This window comes from Coturnix japonica, chromosome 17 (assembly GCF_054131305.1).
Source record: "Coturnix japonica strain WE chromosome 17, WE-NBRP24, whole genome shotgun sequence".
Lineage (NCBI taxonomy): Eukaryota > Metazoa > Chordata > Aves > Galliformes > Phasianidae > Coturnix > Coturnix japonica.
Window position 1 is genome coordinate 11,872,258 of NC_140679.1, and position 19,972 is coordinate 11,892,229.

At 44.7% G+C, this 19,972-nt stretch overlaps 1 protein-coding gene and 1 non-coding gene across 19 annotated transcripts in view; both read right to left on the reverse strand.

Annotated features, from left to right (window-relative positions):
- Positions 1–2,211: 2,211 nt before the first annotated feature.
- The window catches only part of PUM1 (pumilio RNA binding family member 1), a 65,708-nt gene continuing 47,947 nt past the window's right edge, over positions 2,212–19,972 (reverse strand). For 11 of the 18 annotated variants that reach the window (XM_085518023.1, XM_085518022.1, XM_085518021.1 and 8 more), the window contains 9 exons: positions 18,080–18,316; positions 13,381–13,648; positions 12,748–12,877; positions 12,421–12,555; positions 10,828–10,965; positions 9,085–9,210; positions 8,235–8,356; positions 6,679–6,871; positions 2,212–4,073 (listed from right to left, as the gene is read on the reverse strand). In XM_085518023.1, coding sequence (XP_085374149.1) covers positions 3,942–4,073; positions 6,679–6,871; positions 8,235–8,356; positions 9,085–9,210; positions 10,828–10,965; positions 12,421–12,555; positions 12,748–12,877; positions 13,381–13,648; positions 18,080–18,316 — 1,481 coding nt within the window. In that variant the 3' untranslated portion in view covers positions 2,212–3,941. The remainder of the gene's footprint in view (positions 4,074–6,678; positions 6,872–8,234; positions 8,357–9,084; positions 9,211–10,827; positions 10,966–12,420; positions 12,556–12,747; positions 12,878–13,380; positions 13,649–18,079; positions 18,317–19,972) is intronic. The other 7 variants (XM_085518024.1, XM_085518020.1, XM_085518019.1 and 4 more) reach the window with 1 other exon arrangement.
- Positions 6,238–6,323, reverse strand: LOC116654363 (small nucleolar RNA SNORD103/SNORD85). The gene has a single exon (XR_004309559.2). It is a non-coding gene; the product is annotated as a small nucleolar RNA SNORD103/SNORD85 (small nucleolar RNA).

Sequence of the window (19,972 nt, forward strand, 5' to 3'; positions counted from 1 at the left end):
GGGGAAGATGAGGTGTACCCAGGAGTAAGTGGAGGGAAGCCAGGGGTACATAGGGGAGTGTGGAGGAGCCTTAGGGGGACCCAATAGAAAGAGAGAGACCTGGAGCAGATTGATGGGACCCAGGGGCAGATGGGGATCCAGGGGCAGATGGGGATCCAGGGGTAGAGAGAGCAGCACGGGGTATGTAGGGAGCTGGGCTAAGTGGGACAGGGGAAGCAGGGATGAAAGGGGAGAGATAAAAGAGGGGAACCAGGGGTGGATGAGGGGGTCTCGAGGGTGGGTATAGTTATGCAGAGGCGATGGGGGAATAACCAGATCGGGAGGACATGGGGCAGGTGGAAGAGGAGTTCAGGGACAGATCCTGCGGCAGATGGGGGAAAATGAGGGGCAGATGGCAGCGGGACCAGGGACAGATGAAGGAGGGGACACGGGGCAGATGGCAGCGGGACCCACGGGCAGAGCTGGGGGTGTATGGGAAAGACGTGGGGAGAAGGGGAGAACGTGGAGCAGGGAGGCGGCCAGAGGGACATCACCTGGATTTAGAAGGGAAATCAGCCCAATTCGGCTACAGAGCTGGGCACATCCCTGATCGGGGGCACCCAAAGGGGCTGGGGTGAAGCAGATCAGCCCTCAGGGCACCACTGCAGCTTCTGTCCGCCTTAATTGTGCAATAATTAACGGGATGCAAATAATAATAAAGGATGCCTCAGTGCCAGCGGGGAGGAGCCCTTTGCTGAGGCTGCACCGCCCCGCAGCGGTCCACGGCGCTCCCTGCACTGAGCAGAGCGGTGGGACATCCCGGGGGGGGCGGATGGGTCACGGTGCCTGGAGGGGTCCCGGAGCCGTGGGGAGGTGACAGTGGGGGATGTGGTCAGTGGGCTGCGGTTGGACTTGGGGGTCTTGGAGGTCTTTCCCATCCTTAATGATTCAACGTGGTGGGAAACACGGGGAGTGTTTGGGACGTGGTGAGCTTGATGGTGATGACGCACTGTTCACAGGTTGCCCAAGGAGGCTGTGGATGCCCCATCCCTGCAGGCATTCAAGGCCAGGCTGGATGTGGCTCTGGGCAGCCTGGGCTGCTGGTTGGTGACCCTGCACACAGCAGGGGGTTGGGACTGGATGAGCACTGGGGTCCTTTTCAACCCAGGCCATTCTGTGATGATACGGGTGATGTGGTGGGACACGGAGGACACGATGGCTCATGGGTGGGATGCAGCTGACCTCTCTGGTCACAACTTGACCTGGTGGGACACAGCTGCTATGATGGCAGTGAGCCACAGCCTGATGCGATGGGATGCAGCTGATGGGGTGGGACGCGGCTGATGGGCAGCAGGATAGAGCAAGGCTTGCCCCACAACAAAGCACCCTTTACCCCATGTGCCCCTCCAGAAGGGCTACAGCACCCAGCTGTGCCCCCAGCGCTGCCCATAGGCTGCACCTGAGACGAGGGTCAGGACCCACAGCACTTCATTAGAGCACAGTGGGCCCCAGCAGCTTGAGAAGTGTGCAGCCTCCAGGCAGCGATGGTGAACTCAGGGTAAAGAAATGAAAGGTAAAGGAAGTAAAGGTAATGAGGAACCACCCCCAACCCTGCAATGGATCAGAGCTGAACATCGAGTGCCTCCTGGGAACGAGATCTGGGAGTCAGGGAAGTTTCCATGGAGATATGAGCTCAGTGCTCAGCTGCAGCCACAACAGCTCCATGGCAGCTCCCAGCCATCACCACGTGCTGCATTTACACCTACTGACCTTCCCACAAGCACAGAAGCATGGGATCGGTCCAGTCCAACCATTCTCCTATCACCATCACTGAGCTACTAACCCACATCTTGTAGCACCTGATCCAGAAGGGACAGGGATCCACACTGCAAGAAGGGAGGGAAGGAAAACAAAAGGAAACCACAAGTGGGGTAAACGACCCCCTGTCCCTCTCTATGTGAGAGCTGTAGTGACCAAGAGAGCTCACAAAGACGTGGAGAATCTCCATCCTGAACCTTACTTCCAACAGGAGGGATGAATGGTGTGCTGGCCTTGAGCTCACAGGGTTCCCAAGAGGCTTAGACTCAGAGAGGAAGAGTTCCTCCATGCTGGGTGGCAATAAACACCTCCTCTTCCTCCTCTCCATCTTGTTCACGAAGCCCATGTCCAGGAGGAGGCAGAATGAAGGCAGGGGAGCCACAGCTGCAAGAGGGAAGGAAGGAAACAACAAACCAGATTCCAAAGTTCTGTATTTTTCAAAATAAAGATCACACGTTGTTTAGAGACAATCTACACAAGAGTTACAAAAAATAGTCGCCCAGGCATAAGCATACACAGGTTTGTTAATTATACACATATGGTTACAAGTGTGCTTGCAAAAAAGTTCATTGGAAATATACACAAGGCTCTGTAAATGTACACCGTGTAGTGTTACAATTCTATATTCAAACAAGGAAAAATTGACAGTATGTTACATTCACTTACAAGTAGACAAAATGCAAAATACAGTTCATCTTCTGTACAAAAAGGGAAGGTGATTCACACTTTACAAGGTGAAAAGGGGTTCTGATTGTAAGGAAAAACTAAGGGGGGGGTCTGTACTTTTGCACTTCTCGTTTCTTACTGTCACAAAATAAGCAGAACGTTACTTTGTAAGATCCAAAAAAACACTATTTGGAACTGAATCGCTCAGTGGAACATTGAAGAAAGGATGGATGGCTACCGCTCAGCTAAGAGACCAAGGGGGGAAAAAGAACCAAGCATCTTCTGAAACATGAACCAGGCTGTATAAAGAGAACATTTCCTTCCAAAGAAAATTTACTTCTGGTTGAAATTACAATTTACAATATACAACACTATATGCTACGACCATAAAAGGTGTGAATATACACTGAAATGCACAGGTTTTGCTAATTATTGGTGTGGGGTTGGGTTGTTTTTTTTTGTTGGTTTTTTTTTATTCCTTTTTTTTTCTTACCAAAAAACGGGGTTTTTTGTTAATGTCGATTCAAACTTCTCCACATTTACATTACAGAGGTTTACAAATGTACAATTGTACAGTCAGAAGTATGTTCCACTACTAGGGTACATTATAGATACAGATCAGACATCAAAACAAGAAAATACTACAAATTTGTATATATGTAAAGTCTACACCAAGTATACACTATATATTTATAGAAGCAAGACCAAAGCCGAGTTGGGTTTGTTTTCCTCATGCTAAATAATCAAATGGTGCCTCTCTGTGTGTGAGCAGAACAAACCGAGTCGGCAGTAAAGAAGGACACCCCCCCAACCCGACCCGACCCTCACTTTAAAACCCTCCTGGCCACGTCCATCTTCCTCCCCAAACAAGCACTACGCTACCTCCTTTAGCAAGTTATACTGGAAATAAAACAAAAAATAACCCCAAAAAAGAAAGCAATTAAAAAGTTTCAGAAACTTAATTCTTTGTTTGAAACCGCAGCTTTGTAGCGAGCTGATTCTTCTTGGTTTGGTTGTTTCCATACCTATAAACAGCATTAAATGCATCTTTTGTGCTGCTCAACTCAAATCCAAACCTGGTGCTGACTTCTGAGTCAGCGGAGAGCAGCTGGAATCTGCAGAGTTGCCCCAAGGCAGATGGATTAAAAACGTTTTCCTGTACTTCAAACCAACCACCCTGAACGTTTGGAATATAGATACAACAGTGAACAAAAAAAACAACATGTGGCCTTCCATGTACATTTGATACCTATGTACAAGTATTCTATACACCAGTAAAACAGCAGGGCAATCAGTTAATTAAAAAAAATAATTAGTACATGTTATGCATAATAAAATTAAAGAAATTTACAAAGGCTTTTTCTTCTTTTTTTCCTCTTCTTTAGTAGTTTAGCAACCGTACCGCGCTCTCTGACTGTATATTGGAATAGGGCTGGTTGCTGGTTGTGGATGCCGGATGGCCGGGGCGGTTCGGTGCCTCAGATGATGCCGTTTGGAGGTCCGCAGATGGGCCCAAGGTCCACGCCGTTCTTCATGTAGTACTTCTCCAGCTTGGCCAAGATGTGCTTGCCATAGGTGTACTTGCGCAGGGTGGCGATGTGGGGCCGGATCTATGGGGTATAAAGAGAGACTGAGGCTCAGGAAGCTGAACCACTGCTGTGGTGGCAGAGAATCACACAACCCTTAGAGTTGGAAGGGACCTTTACAGCCCATCTAATCCAACTGCCCCACAATGAGCAGGGACACCACAGCTCCATCAGGTTGCCCAGGGCCTGATCCAACCTCACCTTGAAAGTCTCCAGGGAGACTTTCCCAGTCTCCCTTTATATACTGAAGGCCACACTCAGGTCACTTCACAGCCTTCTCTTCCCCACCTGCACAGCCCCAGCTCTCTCAGCCTGTCCTCATAGGAGAGGTGTTCCATCCCTTGGATCCTTTTTGTTGCCCTCCTCTGGTCACACTCCAATAGCTCCATGTCTCTCCTTGTACAGATGACTCCACATCTGGATGCAGTGCTCCCGGTGAGACCTCACCAGCACAGAGCAGAAGGGCAGGAGCACCTCCCTCACCTACTGCTTTGGATGCAGCCCAGGGTCAGGTTGGCTACCACACAAGGGCTGATGGGCTGAGCAGCTTCTGTTGGCCAGCAGCTCTGTGAGCACAGCCCTCCTCCTTCCAGGCTCAACTGTTCCCAATATGAACTCCAGCTGGGTGTTTAAGGGATGATGGGAAAGGCATGCAGCATTCCTGGGCTGAACAGTAGTTTAGTTTCTTTCTGAACCTAACACTCACAATACTATTGTTTTGTTTTTTTTTAAGCAGAGATCTATGGAATTAAACCTTCATACTATTTCAGAATAAAAGTTGCTTCCAACTCCACTGTAATTCCTGTAACTAGAGCCAAGCCACTGTTAGTGGAAGAGTATCCCAACAAGGGAAAGCGCTGTTCCAGCTGTGCTAACATCATGCTGCTCGAGTTCTCCTGGACAGTTTCAGAGGAATGAGACATAAGAGCAATTCATTTTCTGACTACACAAGGAATATCTCACGCTGCTAGCAAGTTCCTGCAGTTACTCAGCCACAACAGACCTTCTGCCCTACAATGGGAACTGCACAGGAGGAGTGTAGCACTCCCTTCTCCTCCCCTGCTCCCAGGACAGATACATCACCATGACTTGCATACACCAGGGCTGGCCAAAACTCCCATGGGAAACCCACCCCTCACTCACCCCATTCCTTCAGCTCATTCATTGGCTGCTTAATTCAACTTCAAGAACCAGACTTGGGAAAATCTGATGTATGGCCTCTGCCCTCCCCACACCGCAGTCCCTGGAAGGTCTGGCTGCTGCCCAGAGGTTAAGGGACAGGAAAGCGTCCCAGATCCAACACTTCTTTATTTATCTTCCTTTCTAAACCTTCTTAAAACATCATTTCAACCATCAGTTGTCATGCCATTGTTATCAAAGGCACAATACAAACTGCTTGTTTGCACCATGAGCAATTCTTACAGCCTAAGATCAGACAACGCGCTCTGCTTTCCCAGGCTCTCATTCAGCTTGATAGCGCTGCCGAAATCTTCAAATCCAGCCACTCTTATTTAGTTGTCATCCTACTTCTATTTTTGACAGCCACGCTGATAACCTAATTAGCACGTTCTTCAAAAGGCTGCTTGACAAGAAGAACGTGCCAGCAAGGATTTTTAAATACATATCACAGAATCACAGAATGACCCGGGTTGGAAGGGACCTCAAGGATCATGTAGTTCCAACCCCCCAATCCATAGCTCATACAAAGATCAGCAATGATACAAGTCATTTTGCTGCTGCTGGACTGTGTATATCCACTTGCACACTTGTTATTTCTAATGCAGGTTTAGGTTTAAAATAACTACTCTGAGCGACTCCCAAACCTAAGAATGAATCAGCCTGAAGATTAGCTCGTTTGCATGCATGTTGTTCACTGAGCAGGGAGCTGAAGACACTGCCTGATGCTCAGAGCCCATAGGGAGCAGACATACAAGCTTTGGATGGCACGACTGGCAGCAATACTTTCATTCCCAAATGCCTTCATTTCTGACCAATGTGAAGTCCTCGCATTCACAAAAGTCCCTCATCAAAAAACATACTTTAAACAAGCGTGCTCCGTTAGCACAGTGCAGACAGTCAGTGTGAATCTCCTGATCAGGGCAGGGATGGAAAGCAGGGATGTGAAGTGACAGGCAGTGCTTGGCAGCCCTCAGAAACACACCCAGCAGTTCTGCCTTAGTGCTCAAGGTCTGGCTCAGCTCTGCTGAGTACGTAAAGCTTCTCTCATTAGCAACCACTGTTCTCAGAGAGGGCAAGTGTGTCATCATAGCCAGACCTCCTGAAGGCATCTTGCCAAGCACCAAACTGGTGGCACTGCTACAGCAAAAAGAAGTCTTAGCTTTTTTGCTTTACATCAGCACTCACTGTGCCATGAGTGCAGATCTGGGTTACTGGGTCAGAAGAGACTGCCTGAAGCAACCAGCTGGTTTTAAGTCCAACAGCATCTCACTGTTTCTTATTTTCATACATCAACTAGCACTTTCCTGCAACTCTGAAACATCCATCCCAGTTGCCAAGAAATTCTAAAGGCAAAAGCAGTTATTTTGTTAGTTGTTTTCGCTCTGCAACCAGTGTGACAGTGCCACTTCTTAAAACACAGGATCCTTATCAATTGACAGCAGCTGCTCACCTTGTGCATGACAATCTTCCTCTGAGCTGGTTCTGCCACATCGATCATCTTCTGTACCACGTAGTTGGCATACTGATCCTTCATCATGGTGTATAAGGCACTGTGAGGGCCATCATTCATAGTGCACACCTCATCGATCAGCATGGCACGCTCCGTACGGGAGGCGTGGGTCACACACTTCTCCACAACGTTGCTGTAACCATCAATGAAAGACAACTGGTGAGCACACAAACAGACAACCACCTGGGCTTTTTGTTCTCTATTAAGTGCAGGCCTTTTGGGACATATGTATGGGCTGGTGCAGAAATGCAATAACAGGACACAAGTGGTCCAACGTTCCTGAGATCTGAGTGGAATTTTGGGCAGGACACCATTTTGGGTTTGATTTAATCCACATTTATTTGTGCATCTCTACAGTGACATTGGATTTGAAAGCGGTGTCTGTTCTCATAGCATACCCTGGAGAAGCAGATGAGTTGTTCTTTGTTTGGCTTTCTCAGTAGTGGAGCTCAGTGGGAATGGAGGTCCAAGGTTATAACAACAGAGAAATACAATCAGGAATGAAAGATCTTAGCAAAGGCAAAGAACTTCCAAAATTCCTGAATAAATTAGTAAGTAGTCTCTGTTCTCTGAAGAGTCAAGTTAAATATGATTTATGGTTAGGGAAGGAGAGGTTTGCTAGTCTCATCCTCTGCATCCCTTCCTGAATCACAAGATCACCAAGTGATTGCCATAACTAGAGCTCAGCTCAGGGGACAACATACACTAATTAACAGGGAGGAAAAGGCTGAAATAACAGCATTCAGACCACGCTCCTCTGATTCCTCTTAGGGCTGCATTTCCCTTGTGTTCCTAAGTAGCAATGCACTACTTTACCCATCACAAAGAGGAAGGTATATCATGCCTGTAAAGAGCTCAGCCTTCACAAGCAAATAGCAAGAAGCACACACAGTTCATAACTGTGGGAAGTGTTATTTAGCTTTAACACCCCCGTACCATACCTGAATTTTGCTTCTACCCATATTCCAGCTCTGCTGCAGCTGGACTAACAACCTCAGACTGCTTTGGCTTCCCTATGAGGCAGGCATACATTACTGGAGATGCATTACATACATACCTCCAAAAGGACCACGAGGCCTTTGCACATCAGAATCAGAGTCTTCTGAGAAAAGCAGGTTGCAAAGAACCACTGCTACATTGATTTTCTCAATTCCTTTGTGGCTCAACACAGCACCCCAGAGACAGCAAAACACTCCTAATTCTCCAAGGGATACCGACTACTTAACAAAAGCCACAAACAACGTAATACTCCTGCTCAGGTTCGAGAACCCGGATCAGAATTACACTTTCACACCTTTATCCTCTTTTCCCAAGTAAAACCTACCTTGCCCATCACTCAGTCCAGTTTTTAAGTGGTTATAAACAGCATTCTGCCATTCAACAGAAAGTTATTTTTCACCTTTGACCTTCCTACACCCCACTCCCAACTCTTTTGCAACCCCAGCATGCATCCAAACTCCCACAGGGTGTGGAGATGTCAAGAAACAATTTCATACCTAGCAAATTTATGTTGACTCAAGACGAGCACGTTGCCTCTAATTTCTGCTACAATCTTGCTCTTGTCCTCAGGCCGACCATGCTCTAGTACATGCTGGATAACATAGTTCCCATACTGATCCTGTTTGAGAGACGGAAGCACATGAAAATCTGAACAGGAACAACTCAAATCAATCTAGTTTCCAGTGTCCATACATTCTTACAAACTTTGATGCCAGAGTTCTAGCTACAGAAGACTGTTCTTATGTATCATCATATTTGAAATGCATCTATGTTCAGACCACAAGGTAGGTACTTTTTTCACTCTGCAGCACCAAAGGCACGCCTTGATGCCTCACCTCCAGGCCCAACCTCTTCCCTCTCCCACTGTGCTAAAATACAAGCACACAGGACAGGACTCCCTTCATGTTATATCCACTAGGTCCACATGCACAAAACCTAGGAATAAAAGAGCTCTCAGAAGGACTGCAAGAAGGAAAGGCAGGCAAGAAAGGGAGCTAACCTATCTCAGGATGTTCCTTTCCTACGTGGAATCTGCCCTTTGCATCAACTCCTTTAAGATCATTAAGAAACATTCCCACTCAATATTTAATTTTCCTTTTGAAAATGACTCAAATCCAATATTGATATTTTCTGGATATCAATAACCATTTTGGATAACCAAAATGGTTAGTGATAATGCTTTGCCTGCCACGTGCCTTTCTGTTCCTCCTCAGCAATGGAATACCCAGTGCTCACGCAGCCCCAGCAACACTCAGCTGCAATCCCAAATACACTGCTAGCTTTCCTAATACAGTACAGTAACCCAAGAACATCTCCCAGCACACAATCCCCTGTTCCCACACTGACCTGCACAAGCTGCTCAGTGTGCTGGTGAAGCTCCTCCAAGATGGGAAGAGTCTGCTCAGGAAGACAGTGCTCGAGGATCCTCTGAATCACACGACAGCCATATGGATGTGTAGACAACGCAAAAACCTGCATTCAACAAAAACAGACAAGCACAGGCAGCAACACATCTGTTAGACTTGGTGAATCCCAGAAACCTTTAGGAATTAAATGAACACATGGAGGTTTTCCCGGACAGGGGAGGTAATGTCAGCTCCAGAACTCTGCTTGCAGCACTGCAGCTTGAGATAGTGCGAACATCTGCTTCCTCACTGCCACAGGGATACTGCAGGCACACCACGTTCCTACCTGTGCTTCACCTTCTCCATTTATGAACAGGAAACAAATGGTAAAGTATCTTGATTAATATAAAGAACACCTGGATGGGCAAGAATTATTGGAAGCTGTGCTAAAAGTTTCAGAAGAATAAATCCAGCGTACTGTTTGCCTGTTGCATAATTAAAGCTATGTAAGAAATAGTATGAAGCAGAAAGGTTAAAAATACTCAAAGGATTTTCCTCAAGTATCTGGATTTGTTTAAAAGCCTTCACTGCGCTTAGCAGAAGTGACAACAAGAAGCCTTCTTCCTCATTTCTAAAGGATTATGAAATCTGTTGCTAAGAACATGACACCTATTCATTTTATTATTGCTGTGGAGTTTTCTGTCTAAAGCACCAAGTCCTGTTTGCTGGCTTAAAATTAACAGAAGCAGCAAATCCAAGCATTGATGTCAAGCAGACAGACTACAAATTTTTAATAACTGTTTTCAATGAAGTGGGTAGGAAAACAGACTTTTGAATGCAATGAACCATAGAAGATAAAGGTCTTGATCTATTAAGTTTAAGCTTGCATATGAAAGTTCAGTTGAAACTAGGACAGCTGGCCAAAGAAATTTCACTGCCATCCAAGTTGTTCCCAGATGTATTTCTGCCTTGCCTAACTCCCTGAGGGAAGGTCCAAAGCTAAATGTGAACCACCAAATTTGCTGAGCAAGTTCCCAGCTAGAATCCTGCTTGTTTTGACACAGCCAAGCAAGTCAACACTTTTGCAGATGTTCCAAGAGCAGACAAGCTAATAAAGTCTGGTTCCTGCTATAATAACCCCAGGCTATCCTCACATCCCTGTGGCAAAACCCTCAATACTTCAAAGTCACTCTCCAAAGCCAATTAAGCTGAAGCTGGAAACACCCAGAACAGCACATTTGTAATGGAAGACAAGCCAACTACAGCCAGAACAAAGGAGCTACACAACTCAAATCCAGAACTACTGGGATAATGAAGCACAAGTAACTATGCTTTGTGAGACAAAACTCATGTTCTGCCCCTGACCTCAGACCCTTAGGAATTAGTTTCTCAGCCATCCTCACACAGAGGAATCATAATGAAAATTTACTATACTCATCAGAAAACTCTGCTCACCACATTTACTATGAAGATAAATGAATAACACACGTGCTTTTTTCCCCATCAGTCTAAAATATTAAATGCTGCAGTAAAACAAGGCTGCTTTACTGTGATATACCTGAATATGACAACAGAGACATGGCTGAAGAATTCCTAGGCTCACAGTGTAGGTTCACTCACCTTTCAGCTACCACTTGCTAAACATTAAAATCCCCAAATACGTGAGCAGCTTACAGCCATTGCTGTGCAAAGCAACTGACAGAAATGCAAAGAACGAGAGTCAGTATCTTGGTTAAAGACTTACCTGTCCCTTAAATGCATCAATGATAAACTGCAGGGACTGAGGCTGCACGCACTCAATACACTTCTGCACCACATGATTACCATTCTGGTCTTTTACACACTTCAGGACATGGCCATCCAACTCCCGTACCATCTCGTTCTATAGAAGGAGAGAAAGAAACAGAAAGCACCACCAGGATTCACGGTTGATAAAAGCAAAACTTTGCTGCTAAACACGGAAGAACATGGAAGGTGTGAACGATACACTGATGTGTTTCAGTATCTCAGGGAAGATTTCCACTGGCTGAGATGAAACCTACAATACAGCAGCCACCTACAACAACGCTACTCTGCAGGTGGAACACTTCATTACACACGAGTATCCACTTAAACCTAAGTATTCACATTTAAGACTGTTATTCCCCCAATAGATAACTCTGCCATGCACTAATTGTTCCCCCTGCTCTGCTCCCCTCAAAAAGAAACATAAGACATTCAAACTTCACAAACTTCTAAGTAAGCTTCACTTATCACTGAGAGAAAAGCCTGCACTTCAAGCTAATATTATACTGTAATCAGGGAAATCAAACAAGCAAGTTTGATAAACTACTTTGTGGTTATGGAGTTTGATTCTGCAAGTCAAGTTCTAGATGTGACTAATGTAACATACACAGGCTGAAAGCTTTCTTAATGGAAAATGGTAAATGATTTTTGAGGAATTCAACAATTACACACAAACAGATAATTCACCTTTGCAACTGATACGAAACCAGGCAATTCAGGAGCACACAGTACTCACAAAACAGCATTCTATTAGACACTGGGAAATCCTTGGACCAGCAATGCCAGTTTGTGCTGCCCCTCACCACTCTGCTGGCACAGACCCACTATAAGATAGCGCTGAATTGAACTCGGGCTTGACCCCAAAGGAACACACACGCTTCCAAATTCTATTTCAGTGTTTTTTGTTGGTGGTGGTATGTTTTTCCCTCCCCTAACTTAATAACCTACATTAAGACTCCTATATAATGATTCCTAACAACTTTAGTAGCTAGCTTGCAGAGTGTATTTTTTCCATCTTAGTTCACTGCTAATAAAATCCTACTGGAATTCATTTATTAATGAGTTTTGAGTAGATCTGAAGCTATTATCAGTCCTTCTCCAACACTGGGCCTAGCTTGATGGGATTAGGGGCTCCTCATGCACCTTACTCTGTGGGAAGCAGGGTACTGACCCACATATCACAGCAGCAATATCCCAGCAAATGTGCCAAAGCAAAACTCTGGCACAATTTACTTCAAGGGATTTTAAAGCATCTTCTCATTCACTAACATCCGTAATTCCATCACCAGCCAGCTTACACCATCTGACTGCAGGGAATTAACAGAGAACCAATGCCATTAGCTGTTCAACAGAACAAGGAGATGACAATGAGACCCGAGAACAATATCACATACTTACTTATCATGCACAAGAAACATAACAGATATACCATAAACCAAAGCAAAAGAACACCATTTACAAACAAAACCAAGAATAACAGAGGATGACAGTTCATGTCACCAAACAGCAAGAAACATTCAACATCAAGAAGAAAGTTAAAGTTGAAACTTACAATTACCTGCTGGTCTGGGGGAATAAACTCAAGGGCCTTCTGGATCACCCTACATCCATACATCTGCAAAGCCAGGGACAGAACATGCCCACGGATACGTTCTGCCAAGGCTAACTTTTGCTCCAGGCTGCCAAACTGCAAAGATTAAAACCAATTACGAAAAGCACAAAATCCTCATGTGGTCAAGCAGCACCTCCCCACTGAAATGACATCAGTGTAGCCAGATACCCAACCACAGCCAAATGGCATGGCTTCTAAGAACTCATCCTATGCCTTAGGACAGCAGGTATCTGAGCAAGAGTTGTGAAGAGAGAAATGAACACTTACTTCAAAGAACTTCTGGATGACATAATTCCCAAATACATCCACCATCAACTGATAAGCCGCCTGGAGGATCTCGTTGAACACAAGCTGACGTTCTGCTGGGGTAGCACGCTCCAGTTTCAGCTGAATAAACCTGAAAAATAAGGCTGCTGTGATGCCACTGGCAATTGTGTCCTCAGAGCATTTGTTAATACAAATCCACTCAAATCTTCACACCTGGAGCCTTTATAAAACACGGGTCTTGATATATCACAGCAATCTGAAACCTTGAGTCTCAGTCTCATAGTCTCTTGGCACTTAAGAGATCTGTGCCTATGTGCCATTATCAATATCCCACAGACTCAAGCAAAGCAGATCTCTGAGTAATGCAGCAAGGTCTCACACTGAGGCAGCTTTCAAATGAGTTCAGCTGTACCAGTGAGACTAGCAAGGAAACTCCTCTTTGGAGAGGGAAACCATGCCGTAAGATCTTGACTCTGGTCTATAAAAAGGAGGGTCAGCGTTACAATACCCAGCTTAATGTCTTTTCACACCTCCTTTTCCTTTACTTCAGGATGCAACATAAGCTGCAAACCATGTCAAACCAAAGAGCAGCTGTTGCAAAAACTCCCCTCAGTGCAAGGTTTTAAACCCCACCTGGATCCATGCTGGTCCTGGGAGAACTCCATGATGTGCCCAGCAATCTCCCTCAGCTGTAAATTGGGGTACCGGTTATTGCGGAAGTCTTCGAGCAGCCTGCTTCGGCCGGAGGGCATAACATCAGACATGCCATAGCGCAGGCGAGACGAAGGGAACAACGTGCTGCTGGGGCTGAAGAGGCTGGAGGCACTGCTTGCACTGCGGTACTTGGCTTCAGCTCCAGGAGCAGCAGAGATGTAACGGCCGCTCCCGTTTGTGAGCCCTCCTGCAAATCATAAAAACCAGAGGGTTTCAAAAGACGCAAATGAATTCCTTGGCTGTTTCATTTCAGAAGGATGCACAACCTTTGCAGGACATTTTGCTTTTAATTACCCCTTTTCCACCAAGACGGATTTACGGCACCGTTCAAACAGGGAGTATTCTCAACCAAGCTAAACGAACTGCTTCCAAAACAATCTAGGTGGGAACACATTCAAACAGCTCCTTAGCATGGCACTCGAACTGGGTGGGATGAACTGAAGAGTTCAGCAAAAAACTATAGCAACTTCTGCTCCTCACTCTGTGTTGGCATTGTCTAAATCAGAAGAATCAATCCCAGTGCATGCATTTTTTGCTAACTTGTGATTTCAAATCACTTTATTTTGCTCCTTACCTTTATTCCCCCCCTCCCCCCCCCACCTACTCTGCTGCTGATCCAACTCCATCTAAACAGAAATGTCAAAGGAGTAGGGACAGAATTAAAGCAAAATTAGACAGCAAAAAGGCAGCAAGAAGCAAGTGGAAAAACAAAGATTACAAAACAAATCACTAAACAGTACAGATAAACACCAGTAAGTTAAAGGCAAGGAAGATCACAAGGAATCCTATCAAATATGTACTAAAGATTTTTATCCATATTAAGAAAGCACTTTGTTACCCAAAATAGGTCTGGAAAACATCCATCACACAGTCAGGAAACTGCAGGTATTGACAGCAATCAGCTTAAACCTTTGAATGCCATTTTCTTGCCTGTCCTTTCCACACTGTGCTTCAGCAGCACAGCAGAGGACTCATTCTTGCAGGGCTCGGGATCCCTCTGCTGGCCAAAGGCTGTAAGATACTTGGGTGTGTGATTTCTCCTTAGTGGACTAGAGATCTCTTAAAAAGAATATTCCCATCACATGGGAACTTGCCACCTGGACAACCAAAGGGAGGCAGCAAGGGAAACCACCTGAAAAATCCACAAGTGATCTTTGCAAAGGAGAGAGAAGACCTTCAAAGGCAAAGGTCTGCAGGTCTGTCTGCAAAGAGAACAGACCTTCTCCCAGCAGCCATGCAAACAACAGGTCCAAAATAAAAGTATATTAATTAAAAAAAAAGTAAGAACAGAGTGAACTGCACTCCCTGCCAGCAATGCCTCAAGGAAGCTTCCATGCAGGAAACTCTCTATGAGAATTAAGTATCTGATAACAGGCCAATTAAGTTTCCCCATCTCTGAGCTGGGCAGACATGTTCTGACTTCTCCCCACCTGCTGCCAAACCTCAGCTTTCTCAGGAGGAAAGCAACTCAACAACTTCCCATTCCCATCTCTTTCTTGTGCTGCTTTGCCAATGGTGTGGCTGGCATTTTCTCTACGTGACTTCTTAATTAAGAGCTCTAACAAGTGACTAAGTGATATTCCTTACTGCTGGAAGGACCAACATACGCCAAGGGAATGTGAAATCAATAGCTTCTAAGGTAAAGGAAACCAAATTAACGAGCAATGGTGTAGTGAGTCTCCACTGCATTCCAAGCACTCAGTTACCCTTTGTTTTTTCAAAGCCTGGAGCAGGTCAGAGCACAATGCACTGAAATGAAAAACCATTTCCTGATCTGCTACAAATGGCTGTAAATGGAAAGAGCAGAGCACTCCCTGCTGCTATCATGTATGTCTTGTCTCTTAGTTTGGAGGTAGAGTCTTCCATACCAGAGGTCTGCAAAGCAAAACCCTTCTGATCACTTTGAAGGATCTAACTAACCCACTTCAGTTTTCCTAAGGGTGTCCCCTCTGGTGGAGATGCTGACTCAATGTCACTCCATAAGGTTCAACATCATACTGGGAATCAGAGACCGTGCAGGGACAAGTTTCCTGCTAACACAAATGCTTCTGAACCCCATCCACCAAACTCCTGAGCATCTCAAGCTCCTGTACCCTAATGAGTGAGTGGAACTATAAGATGGGTAAAGGAGGCTTCAGTGTGATCTCACCAGAATGAAAATGCTCTCCATTCAAGAGCCACACACAGAAAGGGGGAGGGGAAGAAGCACTGATGAAGCTTGTGGGTACACAGCAAGGTGGAACAGAGGGGGAGAGTCCCAGAGAACTGACAGCTATTGGGTAGCAACCAACCCCTGACAAGGGCTGGGACTCGATCATTAAGGTTCCTTCCCACCCAAGTCACTGTGTGATTCTATGAAGGCTCTGGCACTGACAGATTCCCGTGTCCTCAGCCAGAACAAGCTTCAAGAGAAGGTCTGCAAGCTGTCTGCAGCCATCAGGCTGTGCCAGCACCTGGCTGCCCACGCTAAGTACTCTGACAGCACACAGCACATGGAGCTGTACTGAAGGAACAGGCATGGCACAGTTCTGGTTCTAAACAAACTGACAGAGGAAGGCTGTATTGTCACTGTATAAACCTACAGTGTTTTTGTCTCAGCTACGCACACGTATGAGCTCAGCTCTCCTCCCTCAGCAGTTCTCGTAAGGACTGGCTGCATTCTGACTTCAGGTACTCACCACTGCCCAGATATTTCATAAGGTCACTTCATAAGACCAGAAAAAAGTAAGGTGGCAAATACCATTTCTCACAGCCATGAGCTCTCAGGAAGCCACAAGAGCAGGAGCTGAATCTTTGCAACAAGCAACAACCAACTCTCACATCCCTGTGCCAAACCCACCAAACAAGCAGCATTTAACTGCACCTTTCCTGACTGCGAACGGGATTTAGCACCAGCCATCTTGTAACCCTGAAAATGAACTATATGAAGCAACTCCTCCACGCCACACAGTGATGGGACTTGGCTCTGAATCGGGATGCTCTAATTTCCCTTTTGGCAAACGCCACATTTGAGTGTTCCCATCTGTCCCTTTCACTTTTACGTACTAAGGAAACTCTCCTCAGCTTCTTTATCACAAACAATTTTACATATCATTCCAGAAAAGGAGTCTGCCTCAAGCTTCTCATAATGCCTGTGATATTTTCATAGTATTCAAACTTACCTTGTAACTCAAAGAAACGGTGACTGCATTCATACCGTGTCTTTACACTACAGGTGAAAGACAACACAATAAAATGACCCTACAGATTTCAAGGTAAAACCCACACCCAGCTGTGAGATGTCTCCTGCAGTAACCACCAAGCATGAAGTCAACCACAGAGGGCTGAAAGCTGCCCACAAGGAAAGGAGCATCTTGTCGGAATGGGAAGACCCATGCTAACTGCTCAAGGGCACGGTCCATTTGTGTAAATGGAAGCTCTCCTTTCTTTTCATCATTTGTTCCTGGATCAGACTAACCTTTGTCTGATCCAGTTTTTAAGATTCATTCTTTTGTTTGCCTGCAGGGGCAACAGACTTTTCCTAGAGCCAGAATTTGACTCTGGTTAGTCTTTAGCATTAATTTATTGTAGCTATTCAACTGTCAGCTTAAGGACTATACAGCTGCATAAATAAAGCTAAAACTCTTTCCAATTCTATTAAGGCTCAGAACAAGAGGAGATGGTAAATCTAAGGTTGATCTCAAAAATACAATTTATTACTATTTCATGCTAACCTTTAGCCAGAATCAGCATTTATCTTGCACACATTCAGCAAACAAATATACTATCTAATCAGTAATAGAGTGTGCACGCATGTAAAAAGCGTTCTGAGAAACAAAAGTTGCATTAAATCCAGACAGATACTTGACAGAACCAAAACAAATTAATATTCTGAACAAACACTAAATTATTTGGTGCAGATGCAAAGAGTAACCCATCTTTTTTGTTTATGAGGCCTGGGAATGAATGCTTCAGGAAGTTCAGATCAGCACTGCTTCATTATTTAATACATGCTTTATTTTAAAGCCTTTATTGCATGTAACAGTTCTGGACCAACTAAGAGATGTACTTTGCATGAAGTAATGTATTTAACCAAAACTAAGAAAGCCATGTGCTAATGTGCTTTTGATAATGTTATACTGATGGGAATTTTCCAAAAGTAAAACCAAAATCCTCAGCTAGAATTACTGCCCCAGAAAACATTACATATTTTGGTTAAAAGCAGCTTTATTTTTAAGTTAACTTATTATTGAACATTGATGGGATATTCCACAACATCTGACATACTTGCAGATCAGTCCCTATGTACCTATTCAGTTCAAGGATAACAAACAATTGGTGCTTTCTTTGTGTGAAAAAACACCTGGAAATGTCATCCAAGTTGATGTTTATTTAGTGATGAGGAATTTAGGGAGCAATGCACATCCCTTCCTGTTTGACAGCTCAGCTACTGAGAGGCACCAACAACACAGGTGCTGCAACTCCTGCTTCAGCATTTCGCCAGCTCCTGCAATACCAGGGAATCTGTGGCAGGAATATGAACAGCAAGCAGGGCACACACACCTCACCCACACAGCACCTCTGCATAAAGCGAGAGCAGAGCAGCAGTAACCTCAGACAGCGGCACTGTGAATCTTACCCAGGTTTAGACTGGAAGAAGATCCATGTGAAGATAAGGAAGGTGGTGGAGTCTGAGAGTGGCCAGGTCCTTGGCTGGGCAGAGGCATACCCACAGGTCCAGGAGAGGAGGAAAACCCAAGGCCGTTGTAAAAACTGTGTCCTATAGGTGTCAAACTGCTGGATGTCCTCTTGTACAGGTCACTGCTCCCTGTCAGAGAATCTCGGCGAGAGCCGCTGCCAGTGTTGGAGTTTGCAACTGAAAGAGGATGAGAGAAGAAGTGAGCGAGGACAATGAACTGCCTGAGACAACATAAAGCCTGAAGATGCCTGCAGAACTGGCAAAAATATAATAGGACCTATAAGCAATGTGCTGGTGTGGTGGTACTGCTTTCCCAAGGGGGTGCTGATTGTGCCCAAACAACATACAGTAATTACAGAAGTTTCTGGTCATCAAGTTAGAAATCCTTGGTTCAAATAATGAGCTCAAATCCTGTCTTTGTTTCTTAATAGTTCAGTAGCTTTCATACTGAGAGAACACATCCAGAAATACAGCTCCAAAAAAGCCAGAAGATCAGAAGATACAACCTACCTAAAGGAAGTGACAGAATAAATAAATGACAGCAAGCATTTTGGCTTCTGGGTGCAAGCACTTGCATTTTGCTTCTGAACATCGAAAAGAAGGGTTTGTACACTTCAAAGGACTTTTTCCCCTCAAGTGTTTCACTTTGTTTAAGGGAAGTTATTCCGTCTCCCTAAAAGTGCTGCCTCCTATTTGTTCTTCAGCCATTAGAGCTAAAACAAATCCAATGTAAGATCTCATCTACTCTTTACTTAAGAGCATACATAGCTTTGTGTTGGAACCCTCCTTCTCACCTTTCATTATATTAGAGAACAGCTGAGGTGTCACTTCTTTTTACTTCTGTTTGCATCAGGGTTTTTTGAAATGGAAATCAGAATTTAAGTTAAGCACATAAAAACAACATTTTGGAGAGTTTTCTTGTAAATGAAATAAAAACCTCTTCAAACACACTTGAGAAATAATCATTTTTGCATTAAAGTCTTGTTTAATAGTAGAATAGTTAAGGATTGTGATGAATTAATTCTTTTTCATAACTTCTAGAAGCAATAAAGTCACATTTTTGTTCATGGATCAAGGGAAAACAAGCATGTGCATCTCAGCTTCGCGCAGACCAGTCACTGAATTCAATTAGTCAAATGAACTGGAACGAAAGAAGTGAATTTTGCATTGACTTTAATCCAAGATGGTTCGCATTTTCAGGCTAGGATTAAGGAAAATATTTAGAGTAGCTTTTAAATAAACCTGCAACTTGATTCAGGGACACTGCATCTCTCAGCCTCTTCTGATGGACAAGGTTCTAAAGGCATGCTTTAACTTGCCCTTCAGAATGATGAAAGCAGGAAAGTGCAGGATGTAATTACTACCTCGAAGACTAAGCAGCAATTAAAACAACTGCTCTACTTCAAAAATAAAATCTATTAAAAATAAAAGGAAAAAATCTCAACCCACAGACAGCTTTTTGGTTTGGTTTTATTCTGAAAAAAATATATATATCTTTGTCTCCCACTGTCTTAAGAGCAAATCAAGTTTCTGTATTTCTTGCAGCCACAAGCACTGGGTTCTTTTGGGCTGTAAGACAGTAACAACGTCCAGAAGAAAGCATAGAAACCACCTTCTTTAAGCCACCAGAAACAAGTTCCTCAGCACTGAGGAACTATGTGCTGAGTAAGAGTCAGCACATAATTACCCCTGCAGAGCCAATTCCTGCCAGGCCAGTATCTCCACTGAGCACATGCAAGTACAGGTGAGGTGATCCAAAGCTGTTCAACAGCAGCAAAAGGATGCCTGACAATGCATCCAATGCGTGGAACAGATTTAATATATTATCTCAAT